The sequence below is a fragment of the Gouania willdenowi genome, chromosome 1 (assembly GCF_900634775.1).
Source record: "Gouania willdenowi chromosome 1, fGouWil2.1, whole genome shotgun sequence".
In the NCBI taxonomy this organism is placed as follows: domain Eukaryota; kingdom Metazoa; phylum Chordata; class Actinopteri; order Blenniiformes; family Gobiesocidae; genus Gouania; species Gouania willdenowi.
This window is the reverse complement of record NC_041044.1, coordinates 35,730,201-35,744,348: the sequence shown is the minus strand read 5'-3', so window position 1 is coordinate 35,744,348 and position 14,148 is coordinate 35,730,201. Positions and strand designations below refer to the sequence as shown.

The 14,148-nt window shown below is 38.0% G+C and overlaps 1 protein-coding gene across 1 annotated transcript; it reads left to right on the top strand.

Annotated features, from left to right (window-relative positions):
• Window positions 1-1,086: 1,086 nt before the first annotated feature.
• Window positions 1,087-13,986, top strand: dcaf15 (DDB1 and CUL4 associated factor 15). The gene is made up of 13 exons (XM_028458929.1): window positions 1,087-1,260; window positions 4,094-4,191; window positions 6,101-6,239; window positions 6,341-6,447; window positions 6,775-6,920; window positions 6,994-7,152; window positions 9,613-10,212; window positions 10,333-10,424; window positions 11,754-11,876; window positions 11,962-12,044; window positions 12,125-12,229; window positions 13,298-13,407; window positions 13,544-13,986. The coding sequence occupies exons 1-13, from the start codon at window positions 1,165-1,167 to the stop codon at window positions 13,597-13,599; spliced, it is 1,914 nt and encodes a 637-aa protein (XP_028314730.1). The 5' UTR covers window positions 1,087-1,164; the 3' UTR covers window positions 13,600-13,986.
• Window positions 13,987-14,148: the final 162 nt, after the last annotated feature.

The following is a 14,148-nucleotide window of genomic DNA, read 5'->3' as shown; positions in this document are numbered from 1 at the left end:
ATATAATAGACGATTGGTTTACAAAAATCATATGAACATTCCTCGATAATGGATCTTTGTTTTTTATTATTATTTTTATTCTCTCAGTAAGTCTGAGAAAAAATTAAAGAAAAAAAATTTGAACTTTTTAGTCCACACACTAAAACTAATGATCGCAAGAGGTTTTTCCATTCCATTTGAAAACTGGTATGTTTTTTTTGTAGTAAGAAAAGCAATCTATAGAATGTTGTTTTTTCAACACAAATTTGCTGGGTTTAAAAAAAATAAATAAAATTATCTCTGGTAATAACTAAACCCAAGTTCATCAAACATAAGTCAATTAATCGATTTGTGTGTGTAGTCGTAATAGTGCTTGCATTATGTCTAATTGTTTACTGAATCTAAATTCCACACAGGTGATATGATTTAATACATTTTATTACTCATTAGTTTTGCAATACATACATTCTACAAGCTAACCACATCGTTCACGATTCATTCATTATTGTTTTTATGTTTTATTTTTTTATGTGGTAGAAGATTTCCGGTGTCACGGGCTGAGATCGGTTATGAGCATGCGCACTACCGGAAAATGAATTTATGCTACTTCCGTTTAGCTTTTTTTTCTACTTCCGCCGTGCTGAGATGAAAAAAAATAATTTCAAAGCTAATGTTACTTGATGAGTGCTGAATGGCTCCTTTTCTTGTACAAAAATGTACAACTGCTCAATATACGAGGCAGGAGAGGTTCCAATGCAACAAAGAAATGATAGACAAGTATGGTGAAGGGCACGCCATCACCAGACACCGACAAGAATGAGCTCCATGCAAAAATAAAAAAATTATTTTCCAAAAAAACATGATTGTAATATACATTGCAGTAAAAAGCGGTTAACCTAATATACAATAACTATTTTTTTAATCAGTATAACGCAGTACGGGTACATCTCAGTACGTAGCAGTCACGTACTGAGATTTTAAGAGGAACTCAGTATGATGTGACACCGGCTCTGTTTTTGGTTTCGTTAGGGCTTTCGTAATAGAAGTTTAAAGCTTCTTATTGGACGTCTCTTGGGCATGTGTTTTGATTGATTGGCTTTCCAACCAATGGGAGGGGTTTAGTGGAATTGGCGAACCAATCACCAGAGGCGTTGGTGCGGTGGAGGAACAACAGTTCAGGGGGAAATGGCGCCCAGCTCGAAATCTGGGAAGGACGACAGCAAACGGAGAACATTAAAAAAACACAAGGACCATGTTGTCAAGCTTCTTGTCCGTGGGCAGGTAGGACAGAAGCCCGGTGAATTAATTTAGCTTGAGATGAGTGCTGTAGATCCAGTGATTAGCCGCTGTCTAGCCGAACGGCTAGCACAATTACTGCTAATAATGGCTGGCAGCTGGCTAATCAGCTAATGCTACATTTCCAAATAATGGGCGACACTGTCGCTTACAGTCAATGAATGTAAAATGTTTTTACTAGCCTGCGACTGGCATTAACATTAATAACGGACAGTTGAGTCTAAGTAAGGAAAATATCATCCTTTGGTATAAATGATTAAAGGACGTTAGCGTTAGCTTTGACTAACAACAGCAGCAGTGTGAAGATTAACTATATTAAGTTATTCAACTTTAAAATTAGCAGGATTACTCAGATCTTAGAGACAGGTCGATATACAGTGATTACTGTAAAATAATAAAATAAAAAAGGAAGATGAAGAAAAAAAAACCTAAATAATTTATCACTTATTTTGGCCTTGTTTTATCAATAACACTTCAAGGAGGAAAATCAGTATGAACAGATGTCATGATGGTGATAATCAATGTTATCACTGTCAATGAAATGTTCAGTATTTAAAAAAAGAATAAAAAATTCCACCTTGGTACATGCACTCTTATTTTTACTGTTGTAGTGTGTACTTGGTTTCTTTATTTCTATTATTTATTTTTGTTGTATAAGCCTTTTCACACTGGTTCAGTTCATCCGCATCAGGTCAAAGTTCAAGTGGTATAAACTCATTATGGCTGACGGTGTGGAAAGCGAGTCTGACAGAGATTTTGATTAATTTTCCTATTGGAGCGTTGATTCCTTAAATTATGATGTTTCAGCAGTGATCCAGGTCCTGGCTACACTGCTTAGGCTTCATACAGTTATCTAGGTTTATTGCACTGGTATAATGTACAGTTCTAAACATTAAAAAAAAGGCCAAAATAATGGTCAGATTCAAGTGATTAGAAATAGGCGATACAGTATATTCTGTTCTTCTTTATCTATTTTCACCATCTCACAGTACTACTATTTTTTGCGACTCCTCGTCCATTAAAAACAAATTGAAATTCGGGCTCCGAGCATCGTTGCGTACACATCCATAGATTATACCTACTAAATTTCAGTTTGATCCTTTCACGAATAACAGAGGAGTCGCGATTTTAACTAGTGTACACAAGAACAAGAAGAACAACAAAGTGAGTGGCGTTTTGAGTCTGGTAGCCCAGCCTAATAAAAGCGCAAATATTCATTGAAACGTGTTCAATGACAGCCGGTATAAGTGAGTGACTGCTAGGGATGTCCCGATACAACTTTTTCACTTCCGATACAATACCGATATTGCAGCCTTGTCCAATATCAGCACAAATCATACATACTTTTATTACTTATTTTGTAGTGTAGAATGTTAGACAAGGCTCGATCAAGTGATGTTTCGTTATATTTTTAAAGTGCAAACAATTGAAGTTCACTTCAGTTATTTTATACTTTCAGGATATGGTGGGAACAACTGAGGGCGGGGACAAAAACAACAAAAACTTATCGGAGATTTTAGATGCAGTCCGATAAAATCCGATATTGGCTGATATCGGACCGATATTAGATATCAATATCGGATCAGGACACCCCTTATGACTGCAGTCTGAGTGTTGCATTTGCAATATATTTGAATGTCAGATAGATTAGGCCTACCTTTATCGTACAAAAAGTCATCTGAAAATCTCAGCGCATAGCACAAACAGCTTCTAGTTTGCATTTTTATACCACTTGACCTATGACCCCCGCAGGTTGTGCATGCGCACTTCCAGTGTGAAAAGGCTTATTATCTTTATCAAAGTGGCTAGCCATACGGACAACCCCCAGTGTTATTCGTACGTGGCTGTTGAAGTTACCGGACGTCATGTGACCATTCCGTAAGGACAAAAAATGGCTGAACAAGCGATACACTTACAAATTCATGGTGGCAAGAAATTCAAATCCACTTCAGAAGTTAGGGTTACGGTTAGGGTTAGTTAGTTTGTAACGTGGGTTAGGCTTAGTTATTCTGTAACGTAGTTTAAGAATCTTCATATTAATAGCAAACAGAAGTACAAGTACGTAGCGTCTTAGTCACTTGTCCTAAACTGGCCAATGAGGGGCGCTATGTACGTAGAATGTCGGTATAATAGGCTCATTCGAGATGAGCCAGACGGATGCAGTTTTGACAGCCGACTGCAGACGCACAGTGCATGCTGGGTAGTTTTCTGTCAGACTTGCTTCAGAATTGCTCTGATGTCACGGGCAAGTGGGGCACGGAAAGCTCGTGAGACCCCAGTGAGACCAGTCGTCAGGGTCAGCACCTGCAGTTCCCCAAGAGCAACTACAGAGGCTACATGGCCACGTGCATGAAGTTGAATACTCGGGCCATTTACATTGCGTATTATGGCAAAGCCGACGGGAGTTTCATGGTGCATTCAAGTACACCTCAAATCACACCAACAGTACTGTACAGGCGTATTGTTCCAAAATTCATCGAAAATCAAATTGTTTTCAGCAAACTCCTCCACATTCTTGTTCTACAGCCTTCTGACGGCTTTACCGTGATACGCGATGTAAACAGGCATTCTACTTTAAACCACTGATTATCTCAGGCCCGAGTTACTATCTCGTATTGTATGCTGCTGGTCCCGAGAAACTAATTTGGTTTTTATGGTAACTTGAGAATGACAATAAAAAACTTAGAACCTTGACTGACCAATGTATCTTCCTGAGTTTCTCCACTAAATGTATCATTATCATTGACAGTCCAGTGGTTATAAACGAATAAAGAGTTTGTGTTTCTAATGCATGTGTTGTCCCTCTCATTTTATGCAGCTTTCGGGAAGATTTTCTCAGCGCCTTTTCAGGAAATTACCTCCTCGGGTGTGCATCCCATTGAAGAGCATTGTCAGCGAGGGGTTCCTGAGAGCGGGGTTTGTGCTTGGTGTTTTTTTTCAATGTGAAATTTATATTCTATTCAGTCTTCGGGAAATCATAAGGCATTATTGAAAGAAAAAAAAATACAGGATAATACAGCTGAGTAAAAAAAATCTATTTAATCAATCTTGAATTGATTTCATTGAAATTTTCCAAAATCGATTCATAGGTGCCGAAATTTATTATTTTTTGCTCTAACCCCTGTAGTCTCGCTCTATAGCAGGGGTCCCCAATCCTGGTCCTCAAGGGCCACTATCCAGCATGTTTTAGATGTTTCCTTCTTCCAAAACACCTGATTGAAATGACCAGGATCGTTATCAGGCTTCTGCAGAGCTTGATGATAAGTTCATCATTTGAATCAGGTGTGTTGAAAGAGGGAAACATCTAAAACATGCTGGATAGTGGCCCTTGAGGACCAGGATTGGGGACCCCTGCTCTGTAGTCTGGCAAGTGCAAAGTCAAATATGGCACCTGCTTAATGCGAGAGTGCATTCAATAATTTAGTGCAAACATTGCCGACAAAGCTTTGTTGGGTAAGCTGCCCCTTCAGTCAGAAGTTTGAAACCATCTTATTCATATCCAAAAAAATTGAAAGATCACATCAATACTGGATCAAAATCAAAATCGTTATTAATCAATTCAAAACCTTGTTAATCGAATCGTTTTAGGAAATTGGCTCTACAGGACAAATGGCTTTTCAAAAACTGAAATCAATATGTAGGCAGATATGCCAATGATTTTAGTTTATATAAGGCCTGAACTTTTACTGGTTGTAACTTTTTGTTTAGTGTGTTTGTTAAAGCTGCATCATCGGAATTTTTTTTTGTGGTTTCTCTCATTTGTGCTTAAAGAAACTAGTCATTTTTTTCATTAATGCGCCACCATTTTTATCACCTTGATTCTTTCAGAGCAGCAGGTCAACTTTATATTCACTTTAAAGGTTTAGAACAGGAGCGTCTAACCTGTGTCCACAGAGGGCCGTATACAGAAAAAAAGGTGAAGTGCTGGCCATATATTTTACAGTTAGGCCTTCTATTTTGACGATATAGGAAATTACAATATCGCCTATATCGATATATATATATATATATATATATATATATATATATATATATATATATATATGGTTTTTCTTATGTATTAAAATGCTATTTTTTGGAGTCTCACTGAATCACCCAGTTAGATGGATTGCTGAGATCTTTCTAACCCAGACCTGTCCCTAAACAAGCCACACTGCAGAACTCACTCACACATACTGTCTCATAAGGGAGAAAAAGCCAGATGTGGCACATATCGTGCAGCTGTTTGTTAATAAATGTGTCTGTGTGGTATTTAGCATTTGAAAATTTAACCCAGAGTTGTCTTTTTTGTTGGACTTTATTTGAATTAAAAATAGAGATTTATATTGTATGTTGCCACTTTGAGAAAAAATATTGAGATATGTGTTTTGGTTCATATCGCCCAGTTCCTAATTACAGTTGTGTATTTGTGTAGTTTTGTATACAGCTGGAATGTAATTTCAACGTTAACGTATTTCTACACAGAGGGAAAGTTTCCTATATGTAAAGCTGCTACCACAGCTATCCTCTGTTTTAGTGTTTTCCAGCTCATATGGAGAGGATCAGCTGGTTATTGGTTCTATTTTCCTGATCCGCTGATCGTGAAATTTAGTGAAGATCAACTCTGATCCATTCAGGACATCCCTTGTTCAACATTTGGCAGATCTGCATGCTGTTAGAACCAGGAACTGCGGGTACCAACACGTTTTATAGTTGGGGCCTTAATTGTTGTGTTTTTATTCATCTTCTCCCACAGGCTGTAGTTTGGACACCACTGGTTTAGAGCATTTATATTCTGCTTTGACTGAGATGCATTTATAGCTATAACTTTCCTTTTTCATTCCAGACACATTTTTCTTGGCTTCACCAAATGTGGACGCTACGTTCTGTCTTACACCAGAGACTCTGGGGAGGATGATTATTTCCCTTTCTACACTTATCGTCTCTATTGGTGGGAGTTCAACCTCCACAGTAGGCTCAAACAAGTAAGAAGAAGTCATGTAATTTAAAAAATACAATTTCTTATATGTATATACAGTATATAGATGTATAGAGGGTTTACTTGTAATTTTGCTTTTCTCTTCAGGTCCATCGTCTGCAGTTATTTGCAGGCGAGGAAATCTACACTGACCTGTACCTGACTATATGCGAGTGGCCAAACGATCGCTCCAAAATTGTCATCTTTGGCTTCAAGTGAGATCATTTATTCAATTACAACCTTATTATAAAAACGATTTTAAGTTGGGTTTTTTTTTCTTTCTTTGCTTTAACCTTTCTCCCAAAGTTACTTTCTTTGTCCTCATGGTCACAGAATTCTGAGCAAAATATGGACAAAAGGGTGCTTGGATTCAAAAGTTAGAGAAAGGGAGTACTTGAATTCAGAAATAAGAGAAAGTGGGATATTTGAGCCAAAAAAAATTGAGAACCACTGCTTTAGCTAATTACTTAATCAATAACTTTGTCTTTATTTTTAAATGGGACACTAAAACTGATTTTTTGTTGTTGTCCTTCTATGTTCAGCACTCGCACTTCAAGCTCAGTTTTAATGAATCTGATGATGACTGATGAAAACAACAGAGACATCTACATCACCATAGCATCCATGCCTCCTGCTAAACCTTGTACTCATTGTTGCCCAATTCCATCTGCCTCCACTATCCGCACAGGTGAACACACACACGTAAACCTGACTCTTACTTTTTTCTGCACCATGGGGCTTCATAGTTTTTCCTTCCTTAGGCTGGGGCGAGTGTCTCGAACACGGATATGTGCTTAACAGCAAATATCAGGTGGTGTATCCGTTCCCCACCTTCCAGCCTGCCTTTCAGGTGAAGAAGGACCAGGTGATCCTGGTTAACACTAGCTATGCTTTAGTGGCCTGCAGTATCTCACTGACTGGTGAGTATAAGTTTATGACACAACGATATATTGTTTAATCTGCAATCCTGCTGCAGCTTTAAATGAATATTTGGCCCTGCTCTTGTGTTGCGGCTGCGAAAACTGCAAAACAACCTAAGCAATGCATGTCTATGTTCAACTATTGGACAAACTCAACATATGATGTTGCTGCCATCCTGCAACACAAGAAAAGGCCCAAAAGACTCGAATAAATGTATCAATACATTAAAAAAAAAAAAAAAACACATCAGAGGAGTAAGATATTTTTGATAAAAGTGATGAATGAGGAGGTACCAAAGGTTGGATTGAAGTTATGCACAGTATATACAGTATGTGATGGAAAAGTTAACTTACTCCATGAGACTGGATTTTCTTAATATTCTAAAAGATTTGGAAAAACGAGTTAAAATTTGTGAGACCGATTAGGTCTGGTTTAGTCTTAAAGGTGCAGTCCACAACTTTCAGTTCCCCCCCTCCCCGCTGCTCACTTGCCCTGCCTCCAAACTTTTCAAAGTCTCTCCCTCAGAGGAGCTAACAAGCTAACGTTAGTCTGACAGCAACATCACAGTAATATAACATGCTCTGTTAAAAGCATATTACTGCAGCGCTTCTCTCTCTATATATATATATATGTACAAACCTCAGCTGCAGCAGCAACAACACAGTGTCACTTACAGCAGCCACACGGAGGCTGCTGCGCGCACATGAACACATAAAAAAACATGTAAAAAAGACAGCGCTCCAGCCCGGGAAAGGGGTGGGGCCTGTGAGCAATAGCTGTCAGACAGTTCATCAAACACAATCCTGACTCTGATTGGTTCTTTTTGCTCGGTCGCGGTGCATTCTGGCAATCTGCCAAAGGCTGCAGGAGCAGCAGGGGGACTCAATGAGTCTGTTTTTTTTCACACAAACTGCTAGTTTGATGTAAAGGTTTTTTTACATAGTGACAGCTTTAGCAAATATGACAGACATTTATAAGAGTTGCAGACTGCACCTTTAAGAGGCACATTGCAGCAATTATTATGAGAGAAAAAGAGAGTAGAGAAAAAGGAACACCCCTGTTCCATTACTACAGACGTTACTGTAGTATGTACTTTTTATTTTTTTGTTTTTCGGTTGTTGTTATTGTTTGGTTTTTATTTCATTGGGAAAATATAAAGTTTTAATTTGCTGGAAACATACAGTCGTAAAGGTCTGATAGTTTAACTCATTCAGTGCCAGCCGTTTTTGAGCATTTTGACTGATTTTAAAGACCCACAGAATATTTTCTACTATGACTATCTGAAATCTGACACCAGATTCTGAAAGATTGAAGATATATCCCGATATTTAAGTATAAGGTGTTATTGCGATTTTGTGTTATATATATATATATATATGACTTAAGAAACAACTAATCTGTAAATGTGTACACCTTCATGAGAACATTATGTATGAAATATATTTTATTGGCATATTTTACACTCAAAACATACGCTTTAACATGCCATCTGCCAACAACTTAAAATAAAAAAATAACATACAATCTGCCTGTGGCTTTAAACCAACTTTGACGTTAGTGCAACATGACTTTAGTGCAACTTAACTGAGGTATTTATGCCTAGAACAACAAATAAATGCAGAAAGTTAATACTTTCTCTTTAGATTTTATTGAAAAAACACAAGCTGGTCAACATGCTCAGGTTTCAGCACTTCTTTGTGTAGTTACAATGTCTCTTGCAGTGGAAAAGATGTTCCTGGTTAAAATAAAAAATCAATATGGATGCATTTAGAATCGATCTGAGAATCGCACTACATAATATCGCGATATATCGCCAAATTGATTTTTTTCAACACCGCTAGTCTGACTTGTTTTGTTAGGAAAACCAGTGATGAGTCAGAATTATTCTTTAAAAAGGCTGCTTTAACTGTTCTCCCATTGAATTAGCTTCTTTCAGGATCCCCACGGTCATGAAAATCCTGGAAAAGTTACGGAATTTGAAAAATTAAATTTTCCAATCTTGAAAAGTCATTGAATAATTTAACTGTTTTGGAAATATTTATAGTCTATTTGATTTTAATGTTTAAAATATATTAAACCCCAAAGATGTTAAGCGTTACTTAAAAGTGAAAGTGCTGCATACTGGCATGGAAAATGGTAAAACATTTCATGAAAAAAGTGTGGGAACCTTGTTCTTCTGATCAACAGCTAAAATGTTTTTTGTTGGGATTAAGGCTAAAGATTTGGAAACATTTGAAAGCCATTTTTACACCTTTTGTTGCCAAAAGGCCTGCAGAGTGTTATCCTGCCTCAGTCCGTCACATATGGAGCCTTTTTTAAATCCAGACGTAAACCATTCACAGCTATGTCCACTTTTAACAAAAACACTACTTAAACTGTGCTTGAGTTGCCAAATGCTGTCCACTGTTTGACTCTGAGTCATTTTAAGGCCTGATTGGTTCTTTTATTTTCTCCTGCAGGTAAACAGGGTGAGCTGTCTCAGATCCTTTACACAAAGATTTTACCACGACCAAACCAAGCCTCTACGTCATCATCGTCATCCTCCTCTTCATCCCCACCTCCAAAATCTCTGGAAAGTCGACTCCCAACCAGCCCGCCTGCTCCTGTTCCATCGTCTCCCAGCCAATCACAAGCAGCAATGCGAGCCCGTGAGTTCGCCGCTGAGCTTTTTAGGCGAGCTCAGGCTGGAGGAAACGCAGGGGAGGTAGGGAAAGAAGGTCGACAACACGGAGAGGGAAATGCAGATAAAAGTAAAGACACGGACGCTTTGCGAACATTAGAAAACAAAGGGACCAATGCAGAGACTCTGAGAGAAGCAGAGGATTGTAAAGAATGGAAGACGGAGGAGAGGTTGACTAGTTTACCTGGAGCATCAACGTCAGGAGAACGACAGGAAAGAGCGACGCCTGCTCCACCTTCATCATCATCATCATCATCATCATCGTCATCACCACCGTCGTCTTCTCAGGACGTCGGCCTCAGCGAGCCTGGTTATGTGTGCTACTCACAGGTGCATTATGGTCTCAAACAGCCAGAAGCAGCAGAACCAGTCACAGAGGGTGAGAGACAATTAAAGAATGAAGAGAAACACTTTTTTATTTTTTCTTCTCCTTCTTTAGCAAAAGGACTCAACCAGTTTGACAATATTTAACCCTTTATGTTTGGTTGCTCTCTATTAGATCATGAGGAAGAGAAAATGCAGCTACCGTTCACAGTCACTGATCTGAAGGGTGGAAACTTGCAGCGGATCACCAGGCCTCATGGCAGACAGGTTTGTGTTTGTACAGTGTTCAGTGTTTGTTTAATTGTTCTATTTCCATCAAAATCAAATAACTTCCCACTATAGCTAAGTTGAAAAAGAATTCACTCTGAAAATTGTTTGTTTATTTCATTCAAGACAATAAACTAATTTCTCCTCCACTATTGAAAAAATGAATGAAAAGAAGCAGAAACAAGTAAAACGTATTATATCTGCCTCTTCTTAAAAACATAATTACATTAAACAAAGGCAAACTCATTTGAAACCAGGATGCAGTTACACTTCTGTCTCATATTTCTGCAACATAATACATTTCACATTCTTTTAGTGATCTTGATCATTTAGATTGTTTCATAGTCTGACCCCGAAACTGAAATGTATTTCACTTTCTTTTGTCACTGTTCTCAATTTGGGTTTTTTTTACTATTCCTCACAAATTATAATTACTTTCTCTTTTAATGTTTAATTTATTTTCTGCAGATTTGTGGGTATGATTTTTTTAAATGGTTTTTAAAATATTCTATTTGAACAAATTATGAAATTTCAGTATTTTTTGCTGTATAAATATTGGGTTTGTATGTTCCCTGTATCCACTTCCACTAATAATTCTCAGTGCTCGTTTCTGTAAAAGAAAATTTAATTTGTGCATGATTTACAGGCAATGCTCCACACTTCAGTACAATAAGTCAGGTACAAAACAATCAATGAGTTATACATTATATACAAAGCCTTTTGATTTAGTGACTGATTTACCGTGTGGAAAACTGCCATCATTTTGGGTATTTTAACTTTTGTGTTATCTTTAGCTATAGATAACTGAATTCCTTCCATAAATTAAGAAGCCTCGGTATCTGATGCTTTTGGATCAAAAATAATACATTTAGTTTTATTATTATGTTTAAGGACAACCTGCTAATATCAATATCAGGATTTAATGGGCGGGTCAGAAATCAGAGGCGCGTTACGTAACGGAGCCATCATTTGTGTAAACCCCACCCTGCTGCTGAAGCGTAGAAATGTATTCAGCACATTAGCTTCAGTGGTTTTCCTGCTCGCTCTCAAGTCTTGGATAGCAGCTCTCGGGTGATAGAGGGGTCGTCATTTGATCGAGAGCCCTTCCCGGGCGTGGGCGTGGTTCCACGCCACCAGAGGAAAGTGCTAGTTTTTCCATGATTTTGAGACCTAATTTAATTTTGTATACTCAGCGATTTTTTTCATCTTTCACATTTGGCTCTGTGGTTAATAACATGTTTCCATGGTGTGACAAACTCATAACACACATGTATTTCTGCTTTACATGGACTTTAAGGTGGTTGCTGGTGTGTGTGTGTGTTTCTTCAGACTGTGTGTGTAGAACAGCTGCTTCTAGACTTTGAGTTCCTCATCAATGAGGTCATCAGGACTGAAGCTCCCTGGGCACCACATTACTGCTCCTTCAGTGACTACGATGTGGTGATTTTGGAGGTCAAACTCAAACATCACATCCATCAAATGGTAGAAATAATAATAATAATAAATAATGAAGATCTTGTTTGTTTGTGTACGTCAGGTGTGTCCAGAAGCCAACACGGTCTTGATGAACATCGGAGTGCTCCTATTGGCCTACTCTCCCACTGATGTAGAGCGATGCAGGTAACGCTCTCTCTCTTCTGTCGTAGACATGACCTGTTCATAGTTAGTCAACACTCGCTCTTTGTGCTGTTTGTTTTCAGGCAAAACTCATACCATTCCAGTCTGCTGGTTAGCTGGGACCTAAACACGGGTGTGTGTTGCACTATGGGTATTAGAGAACTGACAGAGGTGAAAGATCAAAGCAGGTAAACACACACACACACACACACTTATCTTTCTATCTATCCAAACATGGTCAGGGAAGCTCCTCAGATCCTGGACAGGTGAGCAGTCAGGTTCAAAGCAGATTTAGTTTCAGGGGGAAACAGCGAGCTGTCGTGGATAGATTGGGAGGATTATTTATGAAACAAGAAGAATTTTAGAGGCAGATTAACAATACATTGGATCAAACCTGAACCAATGCAAACGAAAACTAATAAGTGTACTTCTCTGTCCCACAGTCAGACACAATATAAATACCTAATGCATTACATTTAATGCCTATTTATCTGAACACATGTAAAAACGACTTGTCGCAAAGTCATGAGAACAACACACACATTACAAGCCAATCGTTAAAGGGTCAAGTTGTTTTGCTTCCATTTGAAACGACCGCTCCCACTCTTTGCACTTTCACTTTCAGCTTCTACTAGACAGTCCAAAAATACAAAACGTAACTTCTGTTGTCACAGCACTGAACATGTTACTGCAGGATGTATTGCACATAAGTTACTTATGTTTATTTATTATCTTGTCTTTTCTTTTTTTCTTTTTTGTCCTGATTTGTGGATCCAAGGGTATTTTAAACATGTAAAGAGTGTGAAAAGAGTGTGAAAAGGATAAATTCACCTGACCACCACTGCCAGTCTTTGTCAGAGGTGTCTGCTGATCGCTTTGATATTTCCTTTGAAACATGTCAGGAGATCAAAGTGGATTTCCTGTGGAACAGTTGTCTGAGTAAATTAAACCTTAACATATTATTCAAAAAGAAGACCAGAAGAATCTTGCTGGAATTATAAGTCAAGGAAACCTCAAAGCGATCTGCAGATGCCTCTGACGAAGACTGGCAGTTGACAGTCGAAACATGTCGGGAGATCAAAGTGGATTTCCTGAGGAACAGTTGTCTGAATAAATGAAACCTCAACATATTAAGTACATTAATCATTTGAGAACTATTGACTGTACTGAGAACTGGTCTTGTTTGGTTTCATCATCTGTCGTTTTTTGTTAAAATAATTTTGATGTTGATGATGTTTGACCTTTGTCTCTATTAGTGGGAATGTCTGGAGCTTCTACAGGAAGTCGTGCGTTAACACCGTCATGAAGTCTTTGTTTCCTGAGAACAACTACATCAACCGTCTGACCAACGAGGCTTTGCATCGAGGTCAGTTATTGGATTATTTGGGTGAACTTAGATTCCCAAATTTAATATTGTACATTGATTTACTGTTATGTGTATTACACAGTGTACTGTAAGTAAAATCTAAAGTTTGATTTTTTTTTTTTTCTCCCCTCTGCAGGTTTGTCTCTGCAGGTGTTGGCAGACAGTGATCGATGTACATGGATTGTACTATGAAGATAAACACACACACGAAAATGACTTTACCTCTGTACAGAAAACATGGTTGGTGACCTATCGTCCAAATTCTTGACATCTTGCAAAGTTTGTATGAACCTGAAAACTAAGAAATGACTTATTCCATCCACACGTCTGGAACTGTCAAATGCCGTCAAACTTTCAGTATTTAAATCTAGACCGATTAAAAACCTGGTGCTGCTTCATTCAAATTCTCTTTTTATAAATCCTGCTGCTCTAAACTGTGGGAGTCATTCACACACTGCAGTGACTGGAAGCTGTAAGTGTGGGATATTTTGTTAAGATAAAACATGTCAGCCTGTTGTGAGTGATTGCGAGTCAAAACTTCTTTTTTTTTTTAAACTTCATTCCACAATAAAAATAAATAATTGAAACAAATATAAAGTTTGTCTCTCTTTTGCAGCTACTACAGTTTCTACGTACTTTTTTTTTTTTTTGTAGGAATCTGACCATTTGTTGAGTATTGATAAGTGATTGGAAGGTCTGGTTTGTTTTCTCCATCTCATATCATCTCAATGGGGCTGAGTT

Coding starts and splice junctions, on each gene's coding strand:
- dcaf15 (XM_028458929.1), top strand. CDS start 1,165: ATGGCGCCCAGCTCGAAATCTGGGAAGGACGACAGCAAACGGAGAACA. Junction 1,261..4,093: donor AGCTTCTTGTCCGTGGGCAG/GTAGGACAGAAG, acceptor CATTTTATGCAG/CTTTCGGGAAGATTTTCTCA. Junction 6,921..6,993: donor TGCCTCCACTATCCGCACAG/GTGAACACACAC, acceptor TTCCTTCCTTAG/GCTGGGGCGAGTGTCTCGAA.